Source organism: Leucoraja erinacea, chromosome 12, assembly GCF_028641065.1.
Source record: "Leucoraja erinacea ecotype New England chromosome 12, Leri_hhj_1, whole genome shotgun sequence".
Lineage (NCBI taxonomy): Eukaryota > Metazoa > Chordata > Chondrichthyes > Rajiformes > Rajidae > Leucoraja > Leucoraja erinaceus.
Genome location: NC_073388.1, coordinates 49624726 through 49647136, shown reverse-complemented (window position 1 = coordinate 49647136; position 22411 = coordinate 49624726). Strand labels below are relative to the sequence as shown.

The following is a 22411-nucleotide window of genomic DNA, read 5'->3' as shown; positions in this document are numbered from 1 at the left end:
GGTAACCAATCACAATTCAACAATTGGGGATAACAGTGGCAAAAACATGCCGGATCTCAACTGAACCCTGGTAGTCAGCTGTTCACCGGTTCAATGGTCTCATTTACAAGCAAACAATCAAATGAAGCGATGAGAGGGACTGGCAGTGATGCTGGGAAGCGGGGAACAAATTTAATGCCAGGATAGACACAAAAATCTGGAGCAACTCAGCGGGACAGGCAGCATCTCTGGAGAGGTGGAATGGGTGACGTTTTGGGTCGAGGCCTTTCTTCAGACCAGGAGCATGTTGTTGGCAGTAGAATGGTGTGCAAAACTAAAATGGGGGTTGAGGGAGTGTGGGAACTAAAAGTCCTGCAGCTGCCAAACACAGAACAAGAGTAGAAATTTAATGATTTTTAGTTTTACATGTCCACCACCAAATTTCTGGCAACTGAGGGAAATCACCACCCGAAGTTCCCCCAACTATGTGGCGCCGAGGCCGGGTGTGGCATTAGTTACACTTACCTTTCGGTCCTTGAAAGCCAGGGCCTCCAGGAGAACCAGGGCCTCCAGGAGGACCAGGCGTTCCCATCACACCCATATCACCCTTTGGACCTGTGGAGAAAGTACAGATTGGGAATGAAACTACTGAACACTGCCCACTAATCTGTCAAGTTGCATCTCGGCATATAAACAATCTCCACTAACGTACCTCTTTTCAACTTTCATCCTTCTGCGTTTATGCTCGTTCTCCTTAGGTCAATAGTTAAATGGGACCATTTTTATATTGAGTTGAGTTTATATTGAGCATGGGAATAAATATATAAATGTCTAAATATTATAATTGTCAGGTTTAACCTATACAACCCTTCTCTGCTCAGTAACCTGCTCATTCCAGGTATTATTAGGCCAGCAAACCTACTCTGAATTATTTTCCAAAATATTAGCATCCTTCCTTAAATAAGGAGACCACAATTGACATTATACTCTGGAAGTGGTTCCAATATAATTTAAGCACAAACCTCCTACTTTTAGATAATATTAGATAATAGGCTTTGCTTCATATTTTTCTTGCAGAAATAGAGAATTTCATATGGTATTTTCCCACATTACACTTAATTTGACAATATATTCAGCATGAAAGTTTCTCAGGAATTAGAAAATCACATTTTTTAACATGTGAAAGCTTCATCAATACACCTAGGAGATAAATCAATAGCCCTGTCCGTCTGCCTCCAATATTTGTGCTTCATATAATTTGTACAGGTACCAAACATTTCAATAAAAGGAAAGCACCTGCTATTTATACGCAGATTTGCTTTCAACTATTGAACATCTGAATACCTGAGATTTTTGCAAATATTTGAGATGCTCTTGATATTAATGAACAGTCATATTATGTTTCATACAATTTACATTTTAGGAGTTGTTCCCATCTTGTGAATCATAGGTGAATGTACTGAGAGATATTTTACACAACCTGTGGCTCAGTGGTTAGCACTGATTCAGAAGGTCATGGACCTCAGATCCACACCAAAGATCTGAGCTCAATCATCTTGGCTAATGCTTGTTGAATGTGCCGTTCCAGAGATTCACCACTCTCTGTGTGAAAAAAGTTCTTCTCATCTCGGTTTTTTAAAGGATTTCCCCCTTATCCTTAAGCTGTGACCCCTTGTCCTGGACTTCCCCAACATCGGGAACAATCTTCCTGCATCTAGCCTGTCCAACCCCTTAAGAATTTTGTAAGTTTCTATAAGATCCCCCCTCAATCTCCTAAATTCTAGAGAGTATAAACCAAGTCTATCCAGTCTTTCTTCATAAGACAGTCCTGACATCGCAGGAATCAGTCTGGTGAACCTTCTCTGCACTCCCTCTATGGCAATAATGTCCTTCCTCAGATTTGGAGACCAAAACTGTACGCAATACTCCAGGTGTGGTCTCACCAAGACCCTGTACAACTGCAGTAGAACCTCCCTGCTCCTATATCAAATCCTTTTGCAATGAAAGCTAACATACCATTCGCTTTCTTTACTGCCTGCTCCACCTGCATGCCTACCTTCAATGACTGGTGTACCATGACACCCAGGTCTCGCTGCATCTCCCCCTTTCCCAATCGGCCACCATTTAGATAATAGTCTGCTTTCCCGTTTTTGCCTCATTTATTCTCATGTAGAGATGAAAGGTCTGGTGATATTATTTTTTTTAAATGAAGAATTATTCTTCAATCGAGGTGTATAGATTACCTAGTCAACACAATTTTCTGAAGCTCCAGTTGCCCAAGTTTGTTGCTGTGTTTCTTACCTTATGTGAATTACCACATAATACTGTAAAAGCTTGCTTAAGGTGGAAAACGTACTGTAGAACACACAGTGTTTATCTTAAAAGGAGGCATACATTATGTACCACTGATTGCTGGGTCTAGTTAAAAGGTCCATGTTACGTTATGTTATATTATAGTTATGTTATATATGTTATATAACATAATGCTATGGTATGTTATAGGGTCTATGTTTCAAAGGACTGGAAAGTTCACAGTAATTTGAAAAGCTATTCTAATCCTTGTCAGGAAGTGTCTCCATCCCTGATACACACACCTAAATGTGTTGCTTGATGTGTCTATCTTCCTGTATATGGTCCAATTCCTTTAACCCTCCTCAACAGTCCCTCCCTACTGCTCAGCCTACCCATTCGTAAGATCATAAGTGATAGGAGTAGAATTAGGCCATTTGCTCCATCAAGTCTACTCCGCCATCCAATCATGGTTGACCCATCTCTCCCTCCTAACCCCATTCTCCTGCCTTCTCCCCATAACCTCTGACACCAGCACAACCTGAGACAACAAATAATTTATACAAATGTTAATTGGGAGCAGGAGGAGGCCATTCAGCCCATCAAACCTTTCCCAGTATTCAACAAAGTCATGCGGATCTGATTGTAATCTCAAATCTGCATTCTAATCCATCGTCAGAAACATTTCATTCTCTTCCTTACATTTCTATACTTCTGCCTTGAAAATGGTAAAAGATTCCAATTCCACTATACTTTGAGGAAGACTTCCACACGACAAATTTACTCTCTGAGTGCAGAATCTTTCCCATGCCTCTCTTTTAAGTGGGCCCTTTGTTTTTACATTACATAGAAGCATAGAAAATAGGTGCAGGAGTAGGCCATTCGGCCCTTCGAGCCTGCACCACCATTCAATATGATCATGGCTGATCATCCAACTCAGTATCCCATACCTGCCTTCTCTCCATACCCTCTGATCCTTTTAGCCACAAGGGCCACATCTAACTCCCTCTTAAATATAGCCAATGAACTGGCCTCAACTACCATCTGTTGCAGAGAATTCCAGAGATTCACCACTCTCTGTGTGAAAAATGTTTTTCTCATCTCTGTCCTAAAGGATTTCCCTCTTATCTTTAAGCTGTGCCCCCTTGTTCTGGAGGGGTCGCGGGAGTGATGGAAGAGGGACGGGGGAGTGGTGGAAGAGGGACAGAGGGGTAGGAAAAGGGGTGGGGGGAGAGAGCAGAAGAGGGGGAAGAGAGAGGGGTCAGGGAGGGAGAGGGGTGGGGTAGGGGAGAGGTGGAAGAGGGGGGAGAGAGGGATAGGGGGAGTGGTGGAAGAGGGACGGAGGGGTAGAGAAAGGGGGGGGAGAGAGGGGAAGGGGGGAAGAGAGGGGGTGGGGGAGGGAGAGGGTGGGGTAAGGGGAGAGAAGAGAAGTTGAAGAGTGGGGAGGGAGGGGTAGGGGGGGAGCGGTGGAAGAGGGACAGAGGGGTAGAGGGAAGGGGGTGCAGTAGAGAGGGAAGGGGTGTGGGGGAGAGAGGGATGGGTGGAAGAGGGAGAGGGGTGAGGAGAGGGAAACATAGAAACATATCTCCAGGTTCTAGATTCTCACTGGAAGAAGCCTTCTCTCCATACCCAGCCTGCCATGACTGTTCAGCATTTTATAAACGTCAGGCTTTAACCTCCACAACCCTTCTATGCTCGGTAACCTGCTCATTCCAGGTATTATTAGGCCAGCAAATCTTCTCTGAATTATTTTCCAAAATATTAGCATCCTTCCTTAAATAAGGAGACCACAATTGTCATTATACTCCAGAAGTGGTTCCAATATAATTGAAGCACAAACCTCCTACTTTTAGATAAATGTTAGATAATAGGCTTTGCTTTGTATTTTTCTTGCAGAAATTGAGAATTTCATATGGTATTTTCCCACGTTATACTTAATTTGCCACTCGCTTAACCTATCTCTACCCTATTATAGTCTCATGATGTCCTCCTCATAACTTTCCTACCTATCTCTGCATCATCAGCAAAGTTTAGCATACACTCCAAACGTTTTTTTACTGTAAGGTTTAGAGGATGTCACGAGTGAGATGAAGAAGGAAATTTTTTTTACACCCTTCTCTCATGATAGCAAAGGCCCACCCCTCCCAAATAAAAGAAACATTGAATAGGCAGTGGAACAATAAAACCAAATGAATGATTTCAGTAATAGACGTTCTTCCTGGTATGCATCTCGTGGAAAGACTGCTTGGAATTTATTTGCAAAGTCCATATATGTCACGGATTCCACGTAGGTCTTACCTGGTGGACCTGGGTACCCATCTCTTGCCGGTTGACCTGGAGGACCTCGGGGACCTGGTTGACCTGAACCGCCTGGTAACCCTGGACGTCCTTTATCTCCAGCAGGGCCAGGAATATCCAAGCCTGGAGGACCAGGGTCTCCCTTGTCACCAAACTGGCCTGGTGATCCTGGTTTACATCAAGGAAACAGATTATCAACAACAAATTCAGGAAATGGTACTTGCGGATTCAAAATTTCAAACCAACGATATTTTTCAAAGCATTTTCTTTGCTAACTGGTTCTTTCTTATTCAGATTCAGATTCAGATTCAATTTTAATTGTCATTGTCAGTGTACAGTACAGAGACAACGAAATGCATTTAGCATCTCCCTTGAAGAGCGACATAGCAAACGATTTGAATAAAAAATAAATAATAAGTGTGTCCGGGGGGGGGGGGGGTGATTGGCAGTCACCGAGGTACGTTGTTTAGTAGAGTGACAGCCGCCGGAAAGAAGCTGTTCCTCGACCTGCTGGTTCGGCAACGGAGAGACCTGTAGCGCCTCCCGGATGGTAGGAGGGTAAACAGTCCATGGTTGGGGTGAGAGCAGTCCTTGGCGATGCTGAGCGCCCTCCGCAGACAGCGCTTGCTTTGGACAGACTCAATGGAGGGGAGCGTGGAACCGGTGATGCGTTGGGCAATTTTCACCACCCTCTGCAGTGCCTTCCGGTCGGAGACAGAGCAGTTGCCATACCATACTGTGATGCAGTTGGTAAGGATGCTCTCGATGGTGCAGCGGTAGAAGTTCACCAGGATCTGAGGAGACAGACGGACCTTCTTCAGTCTCCTCAGGAAGAAGAGACGCTGATGAGCCTTCTTGATCAGAGTAGAGGTATTGTGGGTCCAAGAGAGGTCATCGGAGATGTTGACTCCCAGGAACCTGAAGCTAGAAACACGTTCCACCTCCGTCCCGTTAATGTGGATGGGGGTGTGCGTGCCACCTCTGGACTTCCTGAAGTCTACAATGAGCTCCTTGGTCTTCTTGGAGTTAAGGGCCAGGTTGTTGTCAGCGCACCATGCTGCTAAGTGCTGGACCTCCTCCCTGTAGGTTGTGTTATGTACGTTGATCTCATCTTTATCCTTATTTATTACTGTTTGTCTGGAGGTGGTAGCCTCTGCATTCTTGCATTGATGTTCTATGCAACTAACTCAGGACTGCAATAATTTTGGCTTTATACAAATGTTTGATAAATGGTGTTAAACAGTAAAAGTTTTGTTAATACTCAATTTCACACATAAAGTAGGGAAACAAAAGTAGAAACAAACCAAAAATATTGCAGTGTTAATAACTCTTTGACCTGTGTTCAGACCTTCCTTTAGATATTAATAGGACCACCAAATTTACCAAAGCAAATCATAAAATCAATTAAGCATCTTTAATATTTTGACAGTTTCTATGCACATGTGTGAAGATATGTACAGAAAGAACTTTCTTTCATTTAGTTTGATATGGAAAAATGCCCACATATGTTTATTTCCACCAGACAGTAATATAAATAGTGAACCCTCTTCCCCACACAGAAATTTGATTTAAATGGAGAGGCAAATCCGTGAAAACCTGACAACCATTTGTGTGATAATAACCTGTTTTCTCTTGGTTCCACTCGAGTGTTGTTGATCAAGCATTACTATTGCAGTATTGATCAAACAACTCGCACATTGATCACTTTGCCCTATCATTATTCGTTGAGCAATCAGACTGGAAAGAAGGACTCAAACCGAAACGTCGCCTATTTCTTTTCGCCAGAGATGCTGCCTGACCTGCTGAGTTATTCTAGGATTTGTATCTATTTTGTGGTACAGGTGCACAACCTTTTATCCGAAATTCCAAATAGCGAAAAGCTCCGAATAGCGGACATTTTTTCGGTCCTTGAAGAAAGGTCCTTGAAGACGTTCACCGAGGGCGGCCTGCAGAGGTGACAGCGGAACCTCCGGTCGGTCCTCGAAGAAAGGGGAACTAAATCCCCATTCATAAAAGAGAAGGTGAGGGTATATTGCGCGGGAGGGTTAATAATTGACAATCTGCTGCTGCCTGCCCGCTGAGTTAAAAAGTTCCCACGGTAAGACTCACGATACACAGTGTATCGTGAGTCTTGCGTGGGAACTTTTTAACTCAGCGGGCAGGCAGCAGCAGATTGTCACTCCCTTCAGTTTCACCCCACCTACACCCCTCTGCTTCCCGGCCATGTGTGTGACCCCTTCCCTCCCCTCTCCAGCTCCCCACCCATTGCACCGGCACGGGGGCTTTGCACTGTCTTCACGTCGGCGATGCCAGCAGGTCAGTGCCAGTCACCGGAGACGTCAGGACCAACGGGACACCGACCCTCAGGCCCACTGCAAGCACGGAGATCCCAGAGACCCACAGCCAGCAGCAGCCCAGCCCCGTTCCAACTCCAGAGGAACACGTTCCACGTAGGGACAGAAGCTGATGGTGTGCAAGGTACGTCTTGTTCTTGGGGTTGCGGATGAGGGGGCGCAGCTCGGGCTGTGGGCGAACTGCCACTTGTCGCTGTAGCGGCCCATCGGGGAGCGGGTTCCTGTTGGTCCTGGTGTCTCCGGCCACCCCCCTGGACAGGAGATGAGAGGCGTCAGGACCACCAGAAGCCGCTCCCCGATGGGCTGCTACGGCGACAAGTGGCAGTTCGCCCACAGCCCGAGCTGCGCCCCCTCATCGGGACACCGACTCCCAGGCCCACTGCAAGCACGGAGATCCCAGATCAGCAACTCCAGCCCAGCCCCGCTCCAACTCCAGAGGAACACGTAGGGGCAGAAGCTGATGGTGTGCAAGGTACGTCTTGTTCTTGGGGAGGCGCAGCTCGGGCTGTGGGCGAACTGCCACTTGTCGCCGTAGCGGCCCATCGGGGAGCGGATTCCTCTGGAGTTGGAGGGACAGGGAAACACAGCGGCTTTTGAGAATGGTGGGCAATCACTTCCAAAGTTCTGCCCACACAGTCAGTACACCTCTCCTACACTTGTCTCCCGCACTAAGACCATCTCACAGAGAATGATCCCAGCCTAACCCTCTCCTATTCTGCAAGAAAAAACTACATTGAAGACTCAAACTCGCGATCGAGTAACTGCTGGGATCGAGGCGCAAACTCGCGACCTTGCGGATATGAGCCGAGCACTCTACCACTGAGCCAGCCGTTAAAATCTACGCTAAAAATCTTCCATTCCGAAGGCCGAAAAATTCCGAATTACGAAAAGTGTCTGGTCCCAAGGCTTTCGGATAAAAGGTTGTGCACCTGTAATGTCATATGGTTAAGGGCACTATAACTTTGTAAATTCCACACTTATGTGTTCTGTATGAAATACCAGGGGTATTCAATTCCTCGAACATGTATTCTTTGAGTAGTTTTGGAAAGAAAATAAATCCTGAAATACTTAGACTGAAGAAGGGCCCCGACCCTAAACATTGCCTATCCTTTCCTATTTATTTAAAGAGGACTAGAGTACAATAAAAGGATGTAATACTGAGGCTGTATAAGATGCTGGCTAGTGTTTGGGTCAGGCTGCATTTGGAGTATGTGAGCAATTTTGAGCACCATATCTGAGGACGGATGTGCTGGCTCTGGAGAGGGTCCAGATCAAGTTTACACGAATGATCCCAGGAATGAGGAGGTTATCATATGATGAGCGTTTGATGGCGCTGGGCCAGTACTCGCTGGAGTTTAGAAGGATTATAGGGGACCTCATTGAAACTTATCGAACAGTGAAAGGTTTGGATAGAGTGATGTCGAGTTGATGTTTCCACTAGTGGAAGAGTTTAGGACCAGAGGTCATAGCCTCAGAATTAAAAGACGTTCCTTTAGGAAGGAGATGATGAGCAAGTTCTTTAGTCAGAGGGTGGTGAATCTGTGGAATTCTTCGCCACAGAAGACGGTGGAGGCCAAGTAATTTGGAGTAATTTGATGGTCAGGAGACATCTAACTCGTTTGACGGCACTGGGTCTGTACTCACAGGAGTTTAGAAGGATGAGGGGCGACCTCATTGAAACTTACCAAACAGTGAAAGGCCTGGATAGGGTGGATGTGGAGAAGATGTTTCTACTAGTGGGAGAATCCAAGGCCAGAGGTCCTAGCTTCAGAATTAAAGGGCGTTCCATTAGGACGGAGATGAGGAGGATTTTTTTGTGAATCTGTGGAATTAATTGCCACAGAAGGTTGTGAAGATCATGAATGGATATTTTTAAGGCAGGGATAGATAGATTCTGATTAGTACGGGTGTCAGGGGTTGTGGGGAGATGGTAGGAGAATAGGGTTAAGGGGGAGAGATAGACCAGGCATGATTGAATGGTGGAGTAGACTTGTTGGGCCAAATGGCCTAATTCTGCTCCTATCTCTTCTGACCTCTCCCTCCATAGATGCTGCCTGACTCACTGAGTTACCCTACTATGCATTTCACTCATCCTGCCTTTATTTAGTAAAGAAAGAACAGCTAACATTTACGGCAGCGGAGACCCGACTCGGCTTCTGAGCTGTGGCGGTAGGCGGCGACCACCCGCGGAGTTTGAACCGTCGCCTCGGCGCAGAGGGAGAACAAAGAGGGAAGAGACAGAGACTTTAAGATTTTGCCTTCCACCACAGTGAGGAGGTGTTTGGTGAACTCACTGTGGTGGATGTTAAATTTGTGTTGACTGTGTGTTTTTGTCATTTTTTTAAATTATATGTATGACTGCAGGGAAACAAAATTTCGTTCAGACCGAAAGGTCTGAATGACAATAAACAAATCTAATCTAATTTGATGTGAAGTAAATCCTCTTGTTGATATTCCTTTCGGACACCGGAACATGTTTAGAGTCACAAAGCTCCATAGAGCATGGAAACTGGCTCTTCAGCCCAAATTGTCCATGCTGGCCAAGATGAGTAACCAAGCTAGTCCTACTTGCCTGCGCCTGATCCATATCCCTCCAACCATTGCTATCCGTGCTTCAGTCCAAATGTCTGCTTAACTGTTGTAATTGTACCTGCCTCTGTAGCTTCCTTCAGCAGCTTGTTCTCTGTGCCTCTCGGATTCCTTTAAAATCTTTCCCCTCTCACCTTAAAATCTACGGCTTCTAGTGTTCGACTTGCCTGCCCTGGGTGAAAAGACTGCGGTCCTTCACCTTATTTATGCCCCTCATTATTTTATATGCCTCCATGAGGCCACCACTTAGCCTCCTACTGCTCCAGGGAAAAACGACCGAGCCTATCCAGCCTCTCTTAAAGCCGTTCAGACCCGAGAACATTCTTGTAAATCGTTTTGGAACCTTTTTAATTTAAAAACAAATTTTGTTTGTCATAATGCAAGTTATCAGTGTCATTCATTGTATTATTTGTCACATCTTTGAGGCAGAGACAGGAGAGGTATTGAGTCTGAAGAAGGGTTTCGGCCCGAAACGTCCCCTATTTCCATCGCTCCATAGATGCTGCTGCACCCGCTGAGTTTCTCCAGCAATGTTGTGTACCCAGGAGAGGTATTTCCTGGTTGTGGGGTATGGGGTATAACCAGACCACTGTTGGGCTCTGGTTTTCTCTACAATCCAAACAATATGCATTAGCTCCAATGTTATGCAAGAATAATGGTGACTAGTTATTCATGCAGAGAAATGTACTCCAGAAATGTTATTTCTTGGAACTCAAGGGACCAGCTGAGAGAAAGAAAAGTTGTTCAAAGGATTACAGAACAAGATGCCTACGACGATAGGTCAATGTTCCCACAAAAAGAAAACTTTCATTAAACCACAGCCAAGCTATTGTTGCAAGTACCTTTTGGACCTGAAGGGGATCAAGGTTCACCATATTGAAGTCGTCAGGGAGACGTGAGCCACCAAGCAGTTACAAGTTGCATATGAGAGGAATGCCAGTCATTGGTTAGATAAAGAAACCAAGAACAATGTCCAACAATGTAAAATACAGGTTAATCAAACATTTTATGCTTCTGCAATTGATTAACGAAAATTAAATAAATCCCAAGGTTCAATATTGGTGTTGTCGTTTGGAATAACCCTGACCATACAATGGCCGAATGGCCCTGAATTTCAAAACCACTTCGATGGCAACACTTTACTGTTCGTTGTCACAAGCACATTGTGCGGTCGGTGGCTTCTCAATCACTGACAGTGGCCAAATTAATTATTTTTGTAAAATACCCTGTTGCATTTGGAAAGTTGGCTGCCAAATTCTTTATGTTAAAGTATTTACAAAATAACAAATGACTGGAAGGACTGTTTAATTTAGTCATGTTAATAGATGGTGACCATGACAGAAGGAGGAGCGCCCAATCTGCCTTTGGAAAATTCCATGGGAACCGTTAACATCTTCCCGGAAAAATAGTTGAGGTTCAAATTAAAGTCTGATTCAATAGATAGCAAATGCATTACTGAAGAAGGGTCTCGACCCAAAACGTCGCCTATTCCTTCGCTCCACAGATGCTGCCTCACCCGCTGAGTTTCCCAGCTTTTTTGCCTACCACTGATGAAGTGATAGGCAGCTTCATGAATGCACACTTCTGGTGAGGAGTCACATCCAGTGGGAAAGTGTTTCATGAAAAAAAAATCATCTCATTTTTTGGTCATTCAAAGTCAAATGCAAATGATGTCAAGGAATCATCCATAGAAATGAACCTCCCCAAAAACCAAAAATGCATTAAATTTGGAAGTCTAGGTTAATGGCCAAGCAGATTGCACAGAGTATCATTTAGACTGAACAGAATTTGAAATAAAAAAGAGGTAGTGAATGGGTGATAATAAGATGGAGGCCTTGCAAAGTAATTAATGGCACAGCAAGGTGACTGCTTCCAAAGTTTGGAGATCCCAGGCAAGGATAAGAAAGGCAGGTGGGACTAGTGTAGCTGGGACATGTTGGTCGGTGTGGACAAGTTGGGCCGAAGGGTGTGTTTCAACGCCGTATCACTCTATAGAAACATAGAAAATAGGTGCAGGAGGAGGTCATTCGGCCCTTCGAGCCAGCACAGCCATGCATTGCGATCGTGGCTGATCGTCCCCAATCAATAACCCGTGTCTGCCTTCTCCCCATATTCCATGATCCCACTAGAGCCCCTAGAGCTCTATGACTATGATTGAGTTGGTGTGAGAATATAATTGGAGTAAGAGTGGGTGGTATAGAGATCTGGATGAAAGTAGAAAACAAAGAGGCACATCAGACAAATGACAAGGGGAGTGAAGAAGACATTTGTTGGAGACTAGAACCAACAAAATGACCAACTCCAATGTATAAACGTCACCATCTTTCCGTTCTTTTGTCACTTCCCTTTCTCCCAGCTCACATCAACTGCTGAAAGAAAGGAAGCATGAAGGGACTCTCTGGTGTAGTTCTGCTTTATAAATGAGCTGGTGTTTGTGAATGGCTTGAGAAAAATACCAGCCAACACCCACTAACTTTCCAAGTTACCACCAAGACCCCAATTCCCTTACAAACCCCATTGTCTTGCCAAGAACAAGAATTCCAATAATGGATGTCCTGGACAGCTCTAATTCTACCAGAAGCTATACACAAAAAGCTGGAGTAGCTCAGAGGGACAGGCAGCATCTCTGGAGAGAAGGAATGGGTGACGTTTCAGGTCGAGACCCTTCTTCAGACCCGAAACGTCACCCATTCCTTCTCTCCAGAGATGCTGTCTGTCCAGCTGAGTTACTCCAACTTATTGTGTATCTTTGGTTAAACCAGCATCTGAAATTCCTTCCTACACATCTAATTCTACCAGGTCTTGCATGAAATCTGGCTTTTCAGTTGATTAATATTTCTGGGGGTAGGAAGGGGGAAGAGAGCACGGCTGGGCGGAATTTCACTGCACAGAGAAACTACTGAGAGATCCTACCATGTTCAGTCATCAACTGGTGAACAGCATCACCAGTGCAATTCAATAACCTCTGGGTACAAAAGCCATCCACCAACATACACCAGTATTGGTACTTGACATTTTTTCCACCAGTGAGGAGATAAGCGACAAATCAACATGGGAAAAAGTAAAGCAACCATGCTCTACAGGCATATAATATTTAAATTGGTTAGTAGTGCTTTAAACAATCAAATGAAAACTTGCATCCATTATTCTTGCAGTGTAAAGGGCCTGTCCCTTGAGCATGCGACTGCATGCGGTAAGCGCGACCAAACGTGGTCGCTTGAGCCGTACGGCCTCGCGGGGCCGGTCCCGCTTCAATCGCCAGAGCCGTATGGAGTTGCGCGGAGCTGGTCCCGACATTACGCGGGGCTCCGAAAAACTGACCATGTTCAAAAATTCTGCGCGGCAACGGCCTGCCGGCCCGCAGCCGCCTCGACGCCGTACGCACCGCCTCGATGGGCGTGCGCAGCGTCTTGATGCCGTACGTCATGCGCGAACTTCCCGCGGACTTTGCTTGAACTTCATGTCACTCACTCGACCTCCGCGCGGCCCCCGCTTCTGGTTTGGTCGCGCTCGCCGCATGCAGGCGCATGCTGGTGGGACCGGCCCCGTACGGGGATCACTCGACCTCCGCGCGGCCCCCGCTTTCAGTTTGGTCGCGCTTGCCCCATGCAGGTCGCATGCTCGTGGGACCGGCCCTTAAAGAGCATTCAGCATTATAAGGAAAGGCCCATCCTTTCTTCACTTTGGAAGAGAAAGAAACTGGGCAACTGATTGGCAATTCTTGCTCTCATTGCAGATTCTACAGCTGTGAGTCAATCATGTCATTCCAACAAATGAACTGAACATTCACTACACATTCCAAGAACATCTCCCTACCGTGTCTATGAGCCACAGCTGATTGTGTGTGGGAATCTCTAACATGCACAAACTTTGCACGTGGATAACAATCTGATTTTGGCACAACCGATTTGAATCATGCAGTGACAAGCAAATATCAGTGATTACAAATGACATGGAAATTAGCACTGACTTTCCTGTTTGGCAAATCTTCTTTGTGTATTCGTACATGTTTTTACAGACCTGTACTCTACAAATACTATGACACAAGTGACTCCCATGCACAATTTTGTGATGCTAAAAGCCCCTCCAACACAGATAAAGGGTTTGCCAAACAAGTTTGTATGTCAGAGCCAACTTCATACAACTTACCTGAACCATTTTAACACCTAAAAGCTGGAAGCACATTCTCAACAGAGTGTGAAAATGAAATTAACAAATTAAATTACCCCATATAAATAACCTGGGTAATCCCAAATTAAATCCCAAATACACCCAAAGTAAAAAGTCAGATTTCTTACAGTTTTGGACAAGTGTGCTGGTTCAGTCCCCAGGTTTGGTATTCATTCAGAATTATGGTCACAGATTTTGGACATTTTGTGTTTTATGACTGTTGGCTGATCAATATCTCTCCTGGGATTAATAAAGTTCCATCGTATCGTATTTGGTATTTGTGTTTTGCATTTAAGCTTCACCTACAGACCAGTTTTACAAGTGGCTGCTGGCAGTGGGAGATCAATTAACGGGAATGAGTGAGAGAAGGCGTGAGATATAAACCTCAGCTACAAGTGTAAGAGTGCAAGACAGGGCAGCATGGTGGTGTAGAGGGTAGAGTTGCAGCCTTACAGCTCCGGACACCTGGGTTCGATCCTGACTATGGGTGCTTGTCTGTACGGAGTTTGTACATTCTCCCCGTGACCTTGTTGGTTTTTTCCGAGATCTTCGGTTTCCTCTCACATACCAAAGATACATAGGTTTGTAGATTAATTGGCTTGGCATATATGTAAATTGTCCCTAGTGTGTGTAGGATAGTGTTATTGTGCTGGGATCGCTGGTCGGTGGGTTTCCATGCTGTATCTCTAAACTAAACAAACAAAACCTAAAATGGGGATCATCACACCAAAAGGAACCTTTTTACTCATTCCTCTTTTGGTTAACTATAGCATTTCTTAGGGGCTTTCCAACAGAAGGGAAATAACGAATTTTAATTTGCTGCTCAGCAGGAGATTGGCAGCCTGCGGAATTGAACTTCCCTTGATGTTGGCTGTGCTGAGTAGATCCCAAGACCTACAAGTTATGCCACAGTCACTAACTTGTCCCATGTGAATGGGCTGTCCATACATGGGCTTGACAAATGGCAGGGATCAAAGGTGGTATGTGATCACAATGGAAATTCTTGGGTGATAGCCTGTGGATTTGTGGGTCTACTTTCCTTGTGGGAAAATGCCTAAATAGTAGTATATGATGTGCTGGGCAAGTTGAGCAGATAGACAACTTAAAATGACTAAATAAAAATAGATGCTACTGGAAATACTCAGTGACTTTGAAACAACCTGCCTACTTTGAACAAGTTCTCACACTGCAAAATCTCCTACAAGTGTAAGAGTAGGCCTACTTTGAAGAAGTCCTCACTCCATGGCCAGAGTGAGGCCCACCGTAAATTGGAGGAGCAGCACCTCATATTTTGCTTGGGCAGTTTACACCCCAGGGGTATGAACATTGACCTCCAATTTCAGGTAGTCCCTGCTTTCTCCTTCCCTTCCCAGCTCTCCCTCAGCCCACTGTCTCCGCCTCTTCCTTTCTTCTTCCCGCCGCCCCCCACCCTCACATCAGTCTGAAGAAGGGTCTCTGAAACGCCGCCTATTTCCTTCGCTCCATAGATGCTGCCTTACCCGCGGAGTTTCTCCAACATTTGTGTCTACCTTGAAACAACCTGATGTTGTTTATGCAATTCATGATTCAAGATTCAAGAGATTTGAGAGAATCCTGCATCATACAGAAACTTTTGTTGTGTTGTACAACCTTTCAGTGAAAAGTTATTTAAAACAGTATGAAAATGTTTTCTACTAAAGCCCCTGTCCCACTTAGGAGACCTAAACAGCAACCTCTGGTGACCTTGCCCGCCACCCAAAAAAATATCAAGGTCGGGGTGACCTGCAACCTCCTGCCACCTCCCACGCAAATGTTGAAAACCTTCCTCGACTATGAAGAAAACCGGCTCCGACTAGAACTGCGACTAAAAATTGGTCGATTTTTAAAACGGCAACCTATTTTTAGTTGAGGCCAGTTTTAAACATGATGAAAAAATAGCAGCAACCTAGATGAAGCCTCGACCACGCGGAAACCACTTTCGACCATTAGGGAGAGTGACCAAAACCTCCGATGACCTCATGGAAACCATGGGTGGCGGGCAAGGTCACCAGAGGTTGCTGTTTAGGTCTTCTAAGTGGGACAGGGGCATACCGTAACCAGTCTAACTTTGATGTTTTCAATGCAGAACAGCTATGTTTCCTTTCATTTGCCATTAACTAAACAGGACTTTGAAATAACCTGATGTAAACAACTTTAGTTTATATAATTCATGGTCTTGAATCATTCGGACATATTTTTTATTTGGTTGGACAACCTTAGCAGGAAAGATTATTGCAAGCCTATTGGAAAGTATCTTATGTACTGCAAATATTCTGATGTTTTGGGCCAGTGATTTGTCATCAGAACTGCCAAGCATGTTTTAAGTTGTGGGTAAGAGGGAGGTGCAGCAAGGACAAATATCTGTGATAGGGTGGAAACCAAGAGAAAATGAATGAGAGAAATCCAAGGGATTGAAACAGGGTGAGGGATGATGGCAATGGCTTGTTAAATGCTGACGAGGATGTGTCAATGGAAGAGAGAATAAAAGCAAAGAGAGAGAAAGAGATGCAGAACACTGCAAGTTCTGAAAAAGTTAACACACAGTATGGTTGAAATACTCATCAATGTCTGGCAGCATTTGGAAAGAGAAAAGCAGAATAAATACCACAGCTTGATGACCTCTCATCAGTACTAACCAGTTCTACTGCAAACTGGATCGGCTGGGTATCTGAAATTGGTGAATGTGCCTGGTCAGATGATGGGATGCTGCTTCTCAGTTACACTGGGCTTGATTGGAATGCATCAAAGACAGAGGGAGAGTGGGATGGAGAATGGTTAGATTCTGTTAGAAGGGAGTAAGCATAGGCAGAGATTGCTGAGTTAACTATGGATTTGCAAGGGAATTGTTCCTTTGACATGCTGGACGGGTAGTGGTGAATCTGGTGCAGGCATCTCCATAAAGGTTGTGGAATTTATGGAGGACAATCTATTGTAGATGGAGACCCATGGATTAGAAGATGAGGACAAGGAACTTCCATCAGTGAGTGGTAGACGGCGCGACTTTTGTCTATGTTTTAATGTAGTTTTTGTTATTTTTTGTTGGGGTATGTGTGTGGGGGGGTGGGGGTGGGGGGTGGGGTGGGAGGGAGGGAGGGGGTAACTTTTAAATCTCTCCCTGCACGGGAGACCCGACCTTTTCTCTGTCGGGTCTCCGTTGTCGTTGGGGCTGCAACGAGGAGCGGCCTCCAACAGGAAGACCGGGGGCTCTGGTGCCGACTACTCACCTCACCGTCGCGGAGCTGGCCGAGTCCAGAGCGGGTGGAGCGGTGGTGGAGCGCTGCTGCTGCTGCAGCCCGACCTCCGGAGATTCGGAGGCTGCAACTGCGGGTCTGGCGGACGGCGGCACCGGGAGCCCGCGGGTCCCTGGAGGGAGACCGCTTTTCAGGGCTCCCGCAACGGCGACTTCTCCCGCCCGAGTTGCGGGGTCGAAGAGCTCCTGGAGCGGGGCCTTACAGCACCGCCCCGCGCGGCTTGGAATGGCCGCGGGACTCTGCGAGCGCACGCCGGGGGCTCTAACACCAAGACCCGGTGTGCGACCTTGCATCACCCGGCGTGGCTTTAATGGCCGCGGGACAATCGCCATCGCCAGCCGGGGGCTTTGACTTTGACTCTGACATCGGGGGGGGGGGGGGGGGGGGGGAGTGCAGTGGAGAGATACGTTTTTTTGGCCTTCCATCACAACAATGTGATGGATGTTTATGTAAATTATGTTGTGTCTTGGGTCTATTTGTTTGTAATGTATGGCTGCAGAAACGTCATTTCGTTTGGACCTCAAGAGGTCCAAATGACAAATAAATTGAATCTTGAATCTTGAATCTTGATCTTGAATTCTCTCTCAACCATGGCAGAGGGAAATCGAAAATGTTAGGAAAAAGGAGGACATTTGGTATGCGCTGTTGCGGAAGGTGTTGTTGTGAGAATGGATATTATGGAGACAGAAATACTGTAAGAACAGAACAGAGTGCATAGGGAAACCAGGGTGGCGGGTGGTGCAGTCTGATGGAAATAGAGAGAAGTTGACAAAGAGAAGGGTTAGAAATGGCGGAGGAAAGTGATTCTGGGGCTGTAGAAGGAAGATCTTCACAAGAAATGTCATCTCTAGGCGACAATGGCCTGGTGTTCTGGGTGGAGTTACTGTCCAGCAAGAGGAACAGAGGGATGGTGGAGACCAGACATCATCACATGTGCCGTTCAGTTCTCTAGTTTCCACTCGTGTTCACACATTTCTTCTGCTCTCTCCACCCCTTCCCTTTCTCAATAACTTAAAATATGTTTGAGTCCGAACTATTGCTTAGATATGTGCAAAGGTCATTGAGTTGAAATGCTAACTCCATTGATGCTGCCTGGTTTGCAGTGTATTTCCAGCATTTTCTATTTTTATTTAAGATTTCCAATATCTGCACATTTTATTGCATTTTCTGCCTTGGAGAATTCTCCACTGCTGTAATCGAGTTCTCCATTATTCATGTTTCCTTTGTATTTTGCGCATTCACATTGGGACATTTGAGTGGTATATGTGTCAGGAAATGGCTGGTGACACCCAAGGAAATGATTGCAACGTTGCCTAGCAGTCAATGAATTGAACCGATGATGATAGCGTCAGGTATTCAGACCAGGCTGACCCCACCCCCACTCGATGGTAATCTTACCTGGTTGCCCCGGCAACCCAGGGGGGCCTTGTGGACCTGGGCGGCCTTGACCATTCCTTCCAGGTGTGCCTTGTGCACCAGGAGGGCCCGGAGGGCCACTGAAACCCGGATCGCCTGAGGAGGAGACGTAAAGGTTACAGAGCATTGTCTTACTCATGTAAACAGCCCTTATGTCGTTATACTTTGGCATCATGCATTCTCCCACTGATCTGAGTCGCCTTACAACTTCATTCGCCCCCGCTCACACAAGCAGACAACAACTGACAATTTTCTCTTTGAATTAGGTGATTTCTTTGAAGTTAGGATAAGCACAGCTGAAACATCTAGTGTAAAGTGTGAGAGCATTAACTTGTGACGATAGATTATCCTACCACCATATCTTTGCCCAGGGTGATTTTTTTGATCTTCTTTGGCAAATTATTTTGATTCATATGTGTGATCTGGATATATATACATGGAACATGTGCACAAAAGTTCACACATTTCTAGGGTAATTCTGCAGCACGGTGGTGCAGCAGTAGAGTTGCTGCCTTACAGCGCCATTGACCCAGAATCGACCCCGACTACGGGTGCTGTCTGGAAGCTTGTGTAGGTTTACTCCCGGTGCTCCAGTATCCTCCCACACTCCAAATAGGTTAATTGGCTTGGATAAATTATAAATTGGCCCCAGTGTGTGTAGGATAGTGTTAATGTGTGGGGATGGCTGTCAGCGTGGACTCAGTGGGCCGAAGGGCCTGTTTCTGGGCTGTATCTCTAAACTAAACTAATTCAATGGGACAGACAGTATCGCGTGCAAAAAAGACACAAGATGCTGCCTTGAGTTACTCCAGCACTTTGTGATCTGAATATATCTGGCTAGGCCAATATTCATTCCCTGTTGTAAATTGCCAAATTTAAATTGTTACATTTTATAGAGAAGATAATCTCAGAGCACAGTAGGTAAAGGGAGATTCATGGTGACAAAGGGGCAGCAATACAAGCTGAAGATAGCACAAGAAGCTGGAGTAACTTAGCGGGTCAGACAGCATTTCTGGAGAAAAGGAATAGGTGATGTTTGGGGTTGAGGCCCTTGTTCAGTGAGAGTCAGGGGAAAGGGAAATGTGAGACATAGAACAGATGAATGAAAGATATGCAAAAAAAGACTCTTTGGGTCTGAAGGTCTCAACCCGAAACGTCACCTATTCCCTTTTCTCCAGAGATGCTGCCAGACCCACTGAGTTACTCCAGCTTTTTGAGTCTATCTTCGGTTTAACCCAGCATCTGACACATTACAAGCTGAGTTGTGACCTTGCACCTGGCTGATGGTAGAGTGTGCTGCCTTGCTGTGTTACCGAGAGAGGGTGTGGATGTTCGGGATGGTGAATGGGATGCCATTCGATCAGCTGGCTTATCCTGGATGGTGTTGAGTCTATTAAGTGGTGCTGCGGCTGAACTTGCTCGTGCAGAGGAGGAGTACTCCAGCACACTCCTGGCAAGCAGCACGGGCCACAGTCGGACCATGCAGGTGACAGAGAAGTTTCGAGAGCATCAGCAGGTGAGCCGTTCTGCAGAGTACTCTCTCTCTGGGTTGGCTCTTGGATCAACAGTGTTGATGGGTCCGAGCAACTTGGATTGCAAAGGAACAAAGCAATCATGCTCTACTGGATCCACAAATCTCATGTGTTTTCATCAGGCCAGTCCTTTAATAGGATGGCAAGCAAGCGAAACAATGACAGAGGCCCCTGGACTCACTGCATTAAAGTTATCATGGATACCACTTGGATCGTGATATTCCGTGCATCCAGCAGGAGACTCTGAGCCATGTAAAGAGAGGTTTGTACAAATGGTCAGAGAGTCAGTAATGCCGGGTGCAGCCCAACCCTCTTCTTCAGCTGGTTCTGGCAGAATACACTTGTGAGAGGCAGAGCAATGCTCTGAATAGCCAAAATTACCATCAGTATCAGGGAATCTAGACCTCCATCTCACAGAACGTGTCCCAATTAAAATTGAAATAGCTGGGATACGGAAAAATCATTGTACTAGTTTCACAGTGGTCTTGTTGAATCTCATTGTCAGTGACCCGTTTTCACCCAGCCCACAGCTAACACTTTGTCTGTTTTCTTTATCATCGTTAGACTTTTGCATTTCTTTCATTCATTTGTTCTATATCACTGTCTATATCTCTCGTTTCCCTTTCCCCTGACTCTCAGTCTGAAGAATAAGGGGGAAATCCTTTAAAACCGAGATGAGAAGAACTTTTTTCACACAGAGAGTGGTGAATCTCTGGAACTCTCTGCCACAGAGGGTAGTTGAGGCCAGTTCATTGGCTATATTTAAGAGGGAGTTAGATGTGGCCCTTGTGGCTAAGGGGATCAGGGGGTATGGAGAGAAGGCAGGTACGGGATACTGAGTTGGATGATCAGCCATGATCATATTGAATGGCGGTGCAGGCTCGAAGGGCCGAATGGCCTACTCCTGCACCTAATTTCTATGTTTCTATGTTTCTAAGAAGGGTCTCAACACAAAATGTCACCTATTCCTTTTCTCCAAAGTTGCTGTCTGACAGGCTGAGTTACTCCAGCTTTTGGAGTCCATCTATGACTTCACACACATGGCTATTAACACCTCACAAGGAAGGCTGAAGGGTTTTGGGTTGGAGCTCGAGTCAGTGCTGGGCTCTTTGCTTCTCCTGTTTTCCAGTTGAGAGATAATGAATGTTGAGTGGAAAGGAAACTGGGAAAGGGCAAGGTCCTTTTGGCTAGTGATTTGGAATTAAAACCACAACATAAAAATTCATGAGTTAGTCCCACCTCCCTTTAGTGTGGGATGTTTGAACACACAAGACCTGCTATGAAGCAAGCCACCACTTCAGACAAATGTAAAGTTAGTGTGCAAGCTTGTTCCAATTGATCAGAGAAAGACCGGCTGTATATCCTTGTATAGTCTTTGTGTTCCCTTTACTAATATCCACAATACCGAATTAGATTCTTGCCGCACTTTAGACATACCTTTAGATCCTAATGTGCCATCTGCTCCTGGGCGACCTGGTTGACCTGGTGATCCAGGGAATCCCAAATCACCTTTAGGTCCCGGCAGCCCATCATTCCCTGGAGAACCAGGAGTACCTGGTGTTCCTGGAACTCCAAAGCCTGGATCACCCTGTGTGCAATTGGAATTAGTTACGTGGTTGCTCATAATAGTCACTTATTATGTTTGATTATGACATTGTCAAAACATAAGCAATTATCTGCCAACACAATACATCAATATTGCTCAACATTGCACAATACACCAGCATTGCACAATATTCAGGTCTGTGAATGGGGATAGAATTAGAGAGAGGTCCATGGATGGGTCCTTGTCAATGGGACTAGGGTTTGCCATTGTAATTGTCTAGAGACATATAATAAAAGATCATCGAATTGCTGCCGCACTGTATGACCCAGGATCTCATGTATATGTGTTCAGCATCACTGCATCCACTTGGGCATTGCCAACAATAGCTCTGGAACCAATCCCCGCACTGTTAGTAGCAATGTTACAACATTTTGAGATTTTAAAAATCAAGTCTGCAATTTATCCCATCAGATAAAGCATAAAAAGAAGTTTAATTTGACACCTAATTCACTTTCATATATTCAGTATTTAAAATGTTATGGCCATTTTCATACTCAAAAATTAGCATCTTGTTCCCTATTGCTTTACCATTGACTTAACTCAAAAGCTGTGATCGAGAACAGTCAAAAGCCCATAACTTTCTTAAAAATTAAGAGAACTGAATGAAATTTTCAGTTATTATAGATTGAAGCATTCTGAAACAAGTATGAAACAATCTTACTTGGATGACCTGAAATTAAAGCATATAATTAGTTAGTTACCTAATTGTAGCTAATTACAAAATTCAATTACTAGATCTAAACATCTATCCATTTCTAAAGAAAAGGTTAACATTTTTTAATTGCCTAAGTGCCCAAATAACATTCACACAAGAATTCACATTATAACATAATTTTAAAATCTCATTGTCATGAATTTATAGGCCAAATGGAAGGAGTTTAATGTTTAATTTCCGTATATTAATGGGCA

At 45.2% G+C, this 22411-nt stretch overlaps 1 protein-coding gene across 2 annotated transcripts in view; it reads right to left on the bottom strand.

Annotated features, from left to right (window-relative positions):
- col4a5 (collagen, type IV, alpha 5 (Alport syndrome)) overlaps positions 1-22411 on the bottom strand; it is a 258803-nt gene that overhangs the window by 73571 nt on the left and 162821 nt on the right. For both annotated transcript variants that reach the window (XM_055644118.1, XM_055644117.1), the window contains 4 exons: positions 21334-21484; positions 18347-18460; positions 4567-4734; positions 505-594 (listed from right to left, as the gene is read on the bottom strand). In XM_055644118.1, coding sequence (XP_055500093.1) covers positions 505-594; positions 4567-4734; positions 18347-18460; positions 21334-21484 — 523 coding nt within the window. The remainder of the gene's footprint in view (positions 1-504; positions 595-4566; positions 4735-18346; positions 18461-21333; positions 21485-22411) is intronic.